This window comes from Acomys russatus, chromosome 9, assembly GCF_903995435.1.
Source record: "Acomys russatus chromosome 9, mAcoRus1.1, whole genome shotgun sequence".
In the NCBI taxonomy this organism is placed as follows: domain Eukaryota; kingdom Metazoa; phylum Chordata; class Mammalia; order Rodentia; family Muridae; genus Acomys; species Acomys russatus.
In genome coordinates this window covers 46,225,715-46,237,860 of record NC_067145.1, presented here as the reverse complement: position 1 = coordinate 46,237,860, position 12,146 = coordinate 46,225,715, and the positions used below count along the sequence as shown (strand labels likewise).

At 38.4% G+C, this 12,146-nt stretch overlaps 1 protein-coding gene across 3 annotated transcripts in view; it reads right to left on the bottom strand.

Moving 5' to 3' along the window:
* Window positions 1-12,146, bottom strand: part of Nebl (nebulette) — a 357,651-nt gene that overhangs the window by 61,953 nt on the left and 283,552 nt on the right. Inside the window, exons 9-10 of one of the 3 annotated variants that reach the window (XM_051151279.1) lie at window positions 8,336-8,449; window positions 2,267-2,371 (exon numbers count right to left, since the gene is read on the bottom strand). The exons of the other annotated variants lie outside the window; for them this stretch is intronic. Coding sequence (XP_051007236.1) covers window positions 2,267-2,371; window positions 8,336-8,449 — 219 coding nt within the window. The remainder of the gene's footprint in view (window positions 1-2,266; window positions 2,372-8,335; window positions 8,450-12,146) is intronic. 3 annotated transcript variants of the gene reach the window in all.

Here is a 12,146-nt window from a genome sequence, read left to right as displayed (position 1 = left end):
CTGGTCTATAAAGTAAGTCTAAGACAGCCAGGGCTACACAGAGAACCCCTGACTTGAGGGTGGGGAAAAAAGAAAGAAAGAAAATGTAATAGAATTTTGAATTCTTTGTAAAATCAGTTATGTTATGTTAACATGTTTATGTTTTAATCCAAAGCATGGAATTTTAGTTTGGGCTGTAGTTTGTCCACAGCTGATAATTGCCTCTTTGGGGCATGCTGGCACAGAGAGGGGTGTGGCATAGGACTATGAAGGAAATAAATAGGGTTGGAGGGAGAGAAAGGGCTGCATGTGGTGGATTGGAGAGACCAGAGACAGATGATGCACTGCTTGGAGAGGATGGAGAGAGTCATTTTAAGGTGGCAGTTTGGAGGAGAGAAAAGAGAGAAAGAGAGAGAGGGAGAGGGAGAGGTGGCTCGGAGGGCTGTGAGAACACTTGGAGAACAGTGATCCCTGAGGAGGAGGGGCTTCAATGGACCCTAAACAGCTGGAGAAATAAAGAGGTCTGTACCCCCACTCTCGCCTAACCTTCTTTCTCTCATACCTAGTGTTAGGTGTCAGAAGGGATTGGAGTGGAGAAGAGAGGTAGAGACAGTAAATACCTCCAAAAAATAGCATTAAAAACTAGCATCAGCTAGAGAGAGAGAGAGAGAGAGAGAGAGAGAGAGAACAGAGAGAACAGAGAGAAAGAAAGAAAAGAAAAAAATGTCTTATATTTAGAACTTTGGGATGAAATTTTGAAATACCTATTTGTGACATAGTTTTATTGCAAACAAGTAGGATATATACATAATATCATATTCTATTAGATATTCTATCAATTCCATATTAGAATAAAGTTTTGTGGAAATTTTTGAAAGAAAAATAAGAATTTAATGCAGGCATAGTGATACACATTTGTGAATCCAACACTGGGGAGGTAGAGGTAGGAGGGTAAGTGCAAGTTAAATTACATAGTAACTCCCATGTCAGCTCTATCTTGAGGAGAAAGGGAGAAAGGCAGGGAGGGAAGGAGAGAGAAAAAGACAGAGAGAGAGAGAGAGAGAGACAGAGACAAGAGAAACAGACAGAGAGTGAGAGAGAAGCAGAGACAGAGACAGAGAGAGACAGAGACAAAGAGACAAGAGACAGAGTCAGAGAGGCAGAGACAAGGTCAAAGAGATAAACAAAGACAATGAATGGATGAATGAATGAATGAATGAATGAATGAATGAATGAATTTAAAGACAAAACTTATGCTTCCAAACATTGCAGGTAGGGGAGTATCGAAATGTCAACTGGTTACTTTCTAGACTCCCCCCAAGACAGAAGCTCAATGATGTTCTAGACCAGGCTGGCCTGTGGACATGCCTGTAGGGAAAATTTTCCTTTATGTTCATTAATGTGGAAACAGTTCATTAACGTGGGTGACATCATTCCTTAGATTTTCGTCCTGCATTGTATAAAGAAAGAGAAACGAGCTGGGCACAAGAATATGTGTATTAATTAATTCACCTCCCTTTGCTCTTCACTGTGTAACCAGCTGCTTCCAGTTCCCAACATCTTGGCGTCTCACAGTGATGGACAGTAGCGTGGGAACCCAATAAACCCTTCCTGGCTTGACTTGAGTTTTGGAGTACTTTGTCACAACAACAGAAAAGAAAACTAACACAGGGAGGAACTTATTTTCAAATCACCATGGGATTTATGTTCCATGGGAGGCATTAAAAAAAATCGTGTAAACATTTATCTTAGGTGCTAGAAATGGCATCATTAGCAACTATTTAAACCTGAAACGATAACTTAAAAACAGATACTGACTTTACAGTGTGCTAGGAAGAAAAAAAAATTAAGTTCTTCTACAGAATATATTGGGTTTCATAGTTAGAAGAAACATTAATTTAAAGTACATTAGTAAGGATGTTTTCCCTTTTCAATAACACTTATAATTAAACTAGATAAATTATAATAAACCTTATGCCCAGAAAATTAACTTTGTAGCTCAAAAATGTCAAATCCACACACTGTAAAATTTTAAATCATCGTTAGATTTGATCAAAGTTTAATTAGTTCCTAGATTTAAACTTTTTAATTATATGAAGAACTCATTTTTATGTTGAAACAGTTTCAGCTGACCCAAAAGATAGAAAATAGGGCCTGAGATTTTTTTTTTTTCCTGAAGCAGCATTAATGTTCTTGAGCACCATTCTTCAAAGAACATAGCAGTGAGTGGGTGGGGAACCCAGGGGATATGTCGGTCTTAGGAGTGGGCAGGGCCCACAGAGCGCACCTGACTCTGGAGGGTAGCATTGCCTTTATGGTGCAGGTGTTCAGAGGCCTCTGCGTCAAAGTGATACAATCCTTTGTTTTCTTCAAAATTCTTTTTATATTCCCACTAAAAAAGACAGAAAAATAAGTGTAGAATAAGAGAGATTGGTAAGTAAAATTAAGTCTTAGGAAGGCAACTGGGGTGTGGTGGGTCTGATCTATGCTCACAACACTTGGGTGGCTGAGACAGGAAGACTACTGTGAGTTCCAGGCAACCCTGGGCTACAAGGCTGAGACTTGTAGCACAACAGTCCTTAGTAAAGCAATACAAGGCAATGGGAGGGAGCTCAGTGCTGCTATACCAGAGCCTGTCATGGTAACAGCTGGCAAGGAGAAAGCTCTGGAACGAAAATAAATGGACAGTGCAAGATGGCCTCACTCTAGGTGGCCATGCAAAGCGCAAAAGAAACCTTCAGTGATTAATTGTAACTGTGATATGGAGCACAGTCACAGGGTGGTGATGAAAAATCATTAGATGGGATCCCATGGGTCATGAGTGGGCAAGGTGGGGTGAAATACAGATGTTGCTTATCCTTATCATAGGACAGAAACAATGTTTGACAGGGTTCTTAAGAAGAGCTAGAAACAAAGAAAAAGAACAAAGTAAAAGGAAGCTACATCTAGGAAGGCGGCTGGAGAGAAAAGCTCAGCCGTGAGCAAGAACAGAAGTGATGAGGACAAAGAGGAGCTGAGGAACAATTGAGCTAATTTTCTAAATTTTAAGGAAAGGATGAGGAGGCACCAAGAAGAGGACCTGAAGAATTTGGGGACAATCCATTGGATGTTTAAGCAGAAGAAGTTGGAAAAGGCCCTCTGATATTTACACAGATATAAGAGGGTAAATTTGAAGGACACCAGAACAGATACAGATGGCATTTTCCTCTCAATCGGCAGCAGGAAAACCAGACTTCTAGCACTAGAGACAGACATGTGGGAACTAGACCTACTTGGAAAAGACTTCTACAAGCAAACAGTAGCCTTGGAGATACAAAGGTAAAAATCCAATTGTCCATGGGTTCCAGAAAAAAAAAAATGGGTTTGTGTAGAGTGAAGGGAAGTGCATGCACCTTTTGAGGGGCAGTCTAAAAGAAATGGCCATAGAGACATCCGTGTGGCCTTAGGAGATGTTCCAAGGACAGAGCTGTGAGAGAGAAGAACATGCAGCAGCAGGAACAAGAAGATGCACAGAGCCGCTGCTCCATAGGGACAAAGTTCCAGAGGGAGCCTGGCTTCCAGTTCCCCCTGTCACTTAGGGAGCAAGGGTATGTGTCACCAAATTCTAACTAGAATGAAATGAATTTGCCTAGTACCACAGGAAAGTCATGATAAAATTCACACATTACATCCAGACCAAAGAGAACAAGTAAATTTGGGTTCCCCTGTGGGTTTTAAGTTAAATCTAATTCAAACAAAAGGTGAAGCCTAAGCCTGAAATGATATATTAAGAAATGCTACACTTTGTTTAGATTTTAAAAAATAAGATCTACTTATAAAATAACTACAACTTGGCTGTATTAAGGCAGAGCGTAGTCTACTATGGAGTCAAAATCCATAACCATTGAAGTCTAGGGAATTATACTCAGAGTAATGGATATATACTAAAAATAGGCTAAAATCAGTTCCTTTGAACTCCAATCTGCAAGACATTCCTAATGCAGGGGCCTGTTTCCCTTATTAAATAGTCTCTGTTGCCCCCTTGTGTAAGCTACATAGAATAACACAGTCTATGTTTTTAAAATTTATAAAAAGTTATAAGGAAATCAAAAGCTCCATTTTTCACAGCAAACTATTTCTTCTTCACATACTTAGTTGGTTCTAGACAGGCTTTTAAATTGGTCACTCTGCTCTGGACATGACACATTAAAACTCTGATATAGACACATTAAAATTCTGATATAGTCCAATATATTTAGAGATGTTTAATAAAATAGCCATTTATAGCAGCCTAGCACTGGAGTTCAGCAAAATATCTAACATGTAATTTCTTCTTAAATGTTTTAATAAAATCTAGACACTTTTATACATCAGGTAAATTTCTATTCTCTTTATACAAACATTTAAAACAAGGCTATTCTAACTTATGGCAAATTTAAGACAACATAGTGTCATACAATGATTTGGAGGATGTCACACTCTGGCCCATGTGAATGATGTAACCATTTCTGTGATATAGGGTCAGGCAGAGGGGCGATCTAAGCTCTGTGGCTAATGGATAAAATGGAGAGCATGCCTCTCTGTTGGAGAGATGACAGAAACTATGTAGATTCAATTTTGGTTCTTTTCCTCTGTTGTAAAACAAACATCAAGTTGCCTGTGAGAAGCAGACATTCTTGCTCATTTACACATGAATCCCCATGTCCCTAGGAGAGCTAGCCTGAGTTTGGGGAGGGGACAGTCCAGGGCAAACATTACCAGAAGGCCAAAGCCCGACCCTGGAGACTAAAGAAAGAAAAGAGTGCAGGGGACAGAAAGATGAGTGTGTGAGTCACAGAGAAAAGCACGGAACCGGAAGAGAAGTACAGGGTGGCTAGGATGTATGTGTTGGTGGAGGGATGAACACGGGTAAAGAAGGACAATGTAACCTAAGGTCCCTGACACCAATGGCCAAGTCCAAGCCAGTCAACATGGCTCTTGACCCAAAGGCCAATAGTTTTAAAATAAACTTAAAACTAACCTCTGCAAGTCTGAACCACTTACGTGCAGTACACACCTCGAGAAGGCTGGCAGTGGCGACATGCGAGAGTGTAGACATAAAAAATAACAAATGGTATTTTGCCAATGCTAAGAACCGCAGTTCCCTTAAAACTAAGGTTTAGGGACCTACCCTTGGAGAGGCTTAACACTGAGGACAGTGGGCTCAGCTACTAAAAAGACTACCTTCACTTTTCCACACACCTTACCTTACATGTATTTCTTCATCTGATCTGGATCTATTCTGTAAGATAGGATGCTTTTAAGCGAATCAGTGGCCATTATTAAAATGGGCATGGACCTTTGATGTGTGCCACTTAGTGAAAGTGCAAGTCCTCAGTCTCCCACCACTTTGGTTTCCTATTTCTGCACTTAACAACGTTGTGAATAGCACAGTCAAGAGAAATTGATACCTGCATAGCCCATAGGAAGTAAACTGTAGAACTCCATACTCTGGTATTGTGATTATATTGTTTTATATTTAAAAAAATAAAAAGAAAAGAACTTTTTTTTTTATTTTTCCCCATCTTGCAAAGTATAGTGACCCCTGTTTGCATTAAATTTGAATAGACTATTTTTGCTTGACAAAAATAAATAAATAAATGAATTAATTAATTAATTAATTAATAAAATAGGCATGGAAATAACTCGAGGCCAAACTAGAGTCGCTCATTACCATGCAGCACTTGGATATGTATAGAGTGTAGCCACCAATGACCGAGAGTCATCAGTTATGAGAACTAGTGAAGACAGCATCCAGATGGACAATGGAGGGACACAGCATCCCAGAAGGCTAGAGTTCTGAGGGATTGACCACATGAAGAATAAACACAGATATTTCCATCAAGACATAAAGCTCTGTCTGCTGACTGGACAGACAACATGGACTCCATCTCAAGTCTGAACTCACAGTGGCCCGTGCAATATAAGCACCTTCACTGATTTCTTATCAGAAAAAAATAGTTTACACTATGACTGCATTTTTACATGTGCTTACATGTAATATGTAAACAAATATGCTTGCTACTGAAGACACACATATATGCTATGCTGGTATGGCTTTCATAAAAGAAGATCCCTGACAGTAGGGCATGAATATCATGTGACTTCACTCTGATACCAATGAAGAAATGGAAAGAAGGAAGGCAGGACGGATGCTCGCTTATACCAGCAGCAGTGAGTGCGTCTGTACTCGGGAGATGTGAGGAGCTAGCAAGACCCTCTGTGGGCATCACTTTCCTTAGTGGAATAGCTCTGCCCATGCTCCAGCAAATAACCTCCAAGCCACGTTCCTGCAGGCAACCCTCATTAAACTCAGTGTGTCAAACACACACAATGATATGAAAATAGGAGGGGTACGTGCTGGCAAGAAGAAGGGGTTTGAGCAGAAGGTTGGGGAACAGGACAGGGCAATATGGAATGAACAGAGTAAAATTTATTCCATACATGCATGAAACAGGTAAAGAGTGCATTAAGAAAAAGAACTCTTTTATAAAGAGGCAACGGCCGTGGGATTTGCACAAGCAGGCGGCTACTTTTCAGTGAGTTAGTTTTGGGGAAGGACAGGAACACAGGCACATCTAAGAAAGCACATAAGGCCAGGAGCAAATAGGAACACTGGCATCTCAGAACTACATGTGTCTACTCTACGGTGGCCATAAGACAGCCCACTTACTCCACTGAGCATTTTGCTGGCCTTCAGGGCGTGGTCTAAAAACAACAAATTGGGGAGATCTGTAACTGGCTCGTGCATGGTTTGAACATCTTTCTTGTACTTCACCTACAACAATAGCATGGAATAAGATAGCGTCTAGCAGAAGAAAACAGGCAGGCATTGGCATCATTGCCTTTCTTTTTCTTTCTTTTCTTTACTTTTCTTTTTTTGTTCCTCCCCTCAGATAGAGTCCTGGTTAGTGACAGGAGGATTTACCAGTAGCCACTAGATGGTGCTGATTCACTACTGAATGAGTAGAATGGCTATTTATGGACTTGCAAACATTTAAATCTCTTTTACTGTTTACATATTCCAAAACGTCGGTGTTAACGCACTTAAGTAATTATAGCAGAAACTCTACTTTTGGAAAACAAGGAGAATCATCGCTTTATTCTTTCCACGATCCTATAGAATTATTTCAGTTTTACTTTGCTGTAATTCAAACTTCTGCAGCTTTGCATTCTGTAGCCACGTAATTCTATTCCGCTTGTGTTAAAGCAACTGCTTTGGAATTTAATAGTAGTAATAAGAACCAAGCATATTAAACACTAACTGTATGCCCAACACTTACATATGTGAAGTAATCTTTGCAACTACCCTAATTGTTGAGCATTTTACTACTATTTGACAGATGAGGGAATGGAAAGTGTAACAGTAACTGGCTGAACAGGACCACATCCCACATCTGGGCAATCTGGTCCTCAGCCTTCAGCATCCGAAACTCGATTCTAGATTCCTTTATAATTAGCTCATTTCTACCCCCATCTCTGCACACATTCAAAAATTATCAATCAGTAAAAGAAAGATTCTCATATCCCCAGAGGTTCTGAATGATAAAAATACCCACTTCAACTTCCAGCGACAAATCAAGACTTGTTATTGAACATAAATGCCTTCTAAATATTAGTGAAAGGAAAGTGAAGCCAGTCCCAAGGAGACGAAGGGGGCTAAACAGATGCCTCAGCAGAGCAACATTTTCATGATGCCTAATTTTTGTGATTGAAAAGGGTCTGTACACACTTTAAACAACCACAAAATGATCCGTTTGACATTGTTTTTGTTTTTATACAATACCTCCTTATAGTAAAATTTTTGGATATTATTTCTTATCAAATAAATCCTTAATTTTAAAAACATAAAAATAAATCTACAAAGACAGAATTTAGCATAATAAAAATGGAAAAAAATTTAAACCTTTAGCAGCACAATTCATGACCATGTCTTTTTGCTAAACCCTCATATAACAGGTAGTAGTTTGTAATAAACTCAATTTTGTGGGCATAATTATAAGTTAATTGTTGTCCTACCTACTAATTTGTGATAATACACATTTCTTTCCTGCAAAACTCTATAATCTACTTCTACTCCTAATCAAACACAATCATTTTATTCATACCACTGTTCCTACTTATTAACTAATTAGTAATCAGTAACCATTAATAGCAAATTATAATAATATACTTTTCTGGAAAAAAAGCTTCAGGAAAATATGCTTCAGTGTTTTCAACTACAAATTACTTGGAAATTACATGATCTTGATTAAATATCAGTAATTACAACACAGTTAGTTCTAGCAAAACAAGACTCTAAAGATATTGAAAGCAATTTCTGTCGATTACAACTTACATCACTTGCCAGGACAGTAGCGAGCTGGTGCTGCCTAAAAGAGGCACTTTCCAGAGGGTTGTAATGGTGGCTTTTCCCCTTCATTTCATTATCAAATTTTTCTTTATATTTAACCTATCATAAAGAAAACAGACAGACTACATGAAATCACATATTTTGGTGGAAAAGTAACACATTAGTTTTTTTTAAGAGATCAAATAAAAGCTACCTTTCAAATGACTACTTACAGAATTTAAATAATTCCTGATATTCATTCCTCCTCCATAAAGCTTAATGAGGCATTTAGAAAAATTTAATGTGCCACTTGAATATTGGTCATGAATGTCATTAGGCATGAACTCAAATTCTCTGCTCATGAGAATTATGCATTTAAAATATAATTTTTTTTACATGTCGGATTCCTTTTCTGTACTGCTGTCAACAGGATCAGTTAGAACTGAGACCATCATTTCTTAAGGTCTGTCATACTTAGAATATGGGTCCTTGGAACCAGAAATTGAGTAGGTTTTAAGAAATGTTATTACGCAGTCTAAATTTTTTCTTTCTTCAGTCATAAAACAAAAAGAAAAGGGCTATCAACATAGAGTTATATATTCATGGTTAAACAGCGATAGGAATGCATGTTACAGACTAAAATACAAATTCTCTCCTTAAATACATAAATGAATAACACCTTAGCTACACCCAACTCACATCCCTGATGAACTCTGCCAGAAAATGACGTCCATATTTCAGAAGCAAAAATAAACCAGTTTTGTCCTTCATACTCTTTCTATACTCTTACAATATTTTGCCATATTGTAAAATTTATTTTATTATTATAGCTGATAAGGCACATTAATCCACATGCCTTAAGGCTCTGTCTTGCAGTAGTCTGTATTAAATCGAATTTGAAAATGGCTGCTTTCCTGGCCATGCTCGGGGTGACGGTCTCCTCTGGGGAGACCTGCCAGGTGTGCATGAGAGAGAGCTAGTGAAGCTTCGGTGGGAATACAGCATTGAAGTAGTATCTTCTGTGTGTTCTATTTGAAAACAGCTTTCTGATATTCATGCTGCCAGATACATTTATTTTAAATAATTGGTAAAGCATTTCTAAAATTAAAAAAAAAAAAAAAAGATTTTAAAGTATTATTTTTACCTTGAAATCAGAGACAACAGCACAAATAGAAAATGTTTAGATTTCCTTTACTGCTTTAATTGGCATCACTTAAGGATAGATAACTTTTACTCAGCCATGGTCACGCTTGCCCTCCCCTTTCTGAGATGAGACTCCTTCCACTCATTCACTTTACAGGAATTGCTCGTGGGCAGTGGCTACACAACTAATCAGCTGGCTGGCTGTGCCACGCTGACTGTCACCAAGTGTCCAATCAATTATCCTCATTCTTTGACGCCCCCCAGCCTCTGTGTCTCCATTACATAAGAGAAAAAGTAGGTTCTTTGGCTTTTGCCCCAGAGAGCCTATCTGAACTCCTTTTGTTACTATGATGAGCTAAAGCAACAACCAAGGCAACTTGGGGGAAGGAAGGCTTTATTTTGGCTCACAGTTCCAAGCCACAGTCCATCACTGCAAGAAGGCCACACGATTCGAGACCCTGCCATGTTGACAATTAGCAATAACCTCCACAGCACACTTCCTACTGTTTCTGTATACCTAGGAGCTGCCAGCACAATTACACCAGATACAAAGAAAGGCAATGTGTAGTTTAGTGCAAGAAAGAAAGACAGTACCTTATCTGTTACTAAACCTGGCATTACCCACTTCCAATAAAATACATATTTCTGAGAAATAAATATCAATCTCTTGCCCACAGCACTCCAATAATTATATTGAATGTAATAATAATAAGAAAAGCACTGTAAACTTGTGTTTATTCTAAATTTTGGCTGCCTAAGTGATGAGGTTTCAAAAGATGTGCGTGAAACAAAACGTAAGAGTTTCCATCATTAATTTCCTAACACAAAATAACTTCATACGTAACGAACGATACATTCATCAAACACTGACAGACAACTGGATCCTGCCTCATATCTTCCCTGACTGAGATTCGCACATACATGAATAAAGAGACTCAAATGGCTGGTGTGGGTCAAGTCTCTCACCTCCGACTGTCTCCCTCACTAACGGAACAGACATGTTCAAAATTCTGTTCCATTTTCAGTCCACAGTTCACAACCCGACTGTCTGCTTCCCTAGTCACACTCACATCTCCCAAGAGGTCCCTGACTGTCACTGCTTACCCAAGCATAGAACAAAGCATACACCTGCCAGTTATAAGATCACCGGGGAAAGGGAGAGCTAAGTGTTGACGCTAAGGTAAAATGTCACTCCTCATACCTAGGCCCATTGTCTTAGAAAGAAATGGAGTTCAGTGACTCAGTCATGAAGTCACTTTATTTATATTATGAGTGTCGCTCATACTGGCTCTGATATCCATCACTTTCTAATAAATATACAGAATGATTATATAAAATCAAACTTGTATTTTCTAAAGAAATTTGACTCTAACTGGGCTTTAGGAAGTCCCTGCTGTGACTGTTAAGCTGCAAAGACAGAATTTAAATGAATTCTCTAAAGTGCCTCTAGACAGAGCAAAATGCCACCAGGAAATGAGAGTTCTAAACACTACCAGTCAGGTGCCTGGCTGCCCCCACAGTATCACCTTTGCTCAGGCTCCCCTAAAGCCAGCAAGGAGACAAAAACAGACCTTCAACACAGCCATAAAAATGAATGCTAGGAAAAAATTGAAAATTTGAGGAGTGGATCTTAGTTATCACTGAAAACTACCCACCATGATGCGTATCCAGTCTTGCCGATCTTTGAAAGTGAGCTAGGAAAATAGTAGAAAACTTTATATAGAAGTCACCACAGAAAGGATTGGATTTTACATTGACTGTTACACAGAATGCCTCTGTGCTCTTCTTTTTCCTTCCCTCCTTGCCTCCCTCCATTCCTCTTTTCCTTCCTTTCTTCTCTCTTCTATTTCCTTTTTTTTTAATTATTATTATTATTTTGTGTCTGGGAACTAAACCCAGAGATTTATGTGCCCTTATTTTCTTTACAAAATAATATCGCCCCACCTTTGTATCAAATGTTAAGAACCAAAAGAAATTTTGCTTAGGACATCCACATACTTATCAATAGCCCAGTCTATTTTATTTTATAATCCTAAAAGCCCTGGACTGTGGGGCTTGCCATAGGGTAAGTCACTCAAATCAGTTTTAAAAACACGTGCACACATGCACACACACATACATATATATATGTATATATATATATATGACTAATACAAATCATATCAAGAACTACACAGAAATGAACAGAGCGATCCATTCACATTGGCAACTTGGGATATGACATTTAAGCTCATGCTTGGCAGTGTAGGGAAACTGGCAGAGTGTGTGCTTGCCAGGAAGGAAAAATGGGAGCATATCCAAGCCAATTAATACCCTCTACAGTTTAAGGACACTATTTACTACTAAAATTTTACAGCAATCCATATTGGATCTTTTAAGTTTTAAACCATTCTTATCAATTCAATAAATACAATTTTGTAACAAGTACTAAGTATTATATGTACATTGTTTCTCTGTTGTTATAAGATTAGAATTTAATCCCTTCATCCTGCAGACAAATTCCAAATATTAAATTCAGATTATATAAGGTCACAGTAACAAATTAACCTTACTAGGAACCTTTAAGTTGATGCTTCTGACTGCATGTGCATTTGAGATGCATATAAGCTAGTATCTCTGTCTTGGCGCACGAAATTTTACTTTATTAAGTTGTTTAAAAGTACTATAACATAAT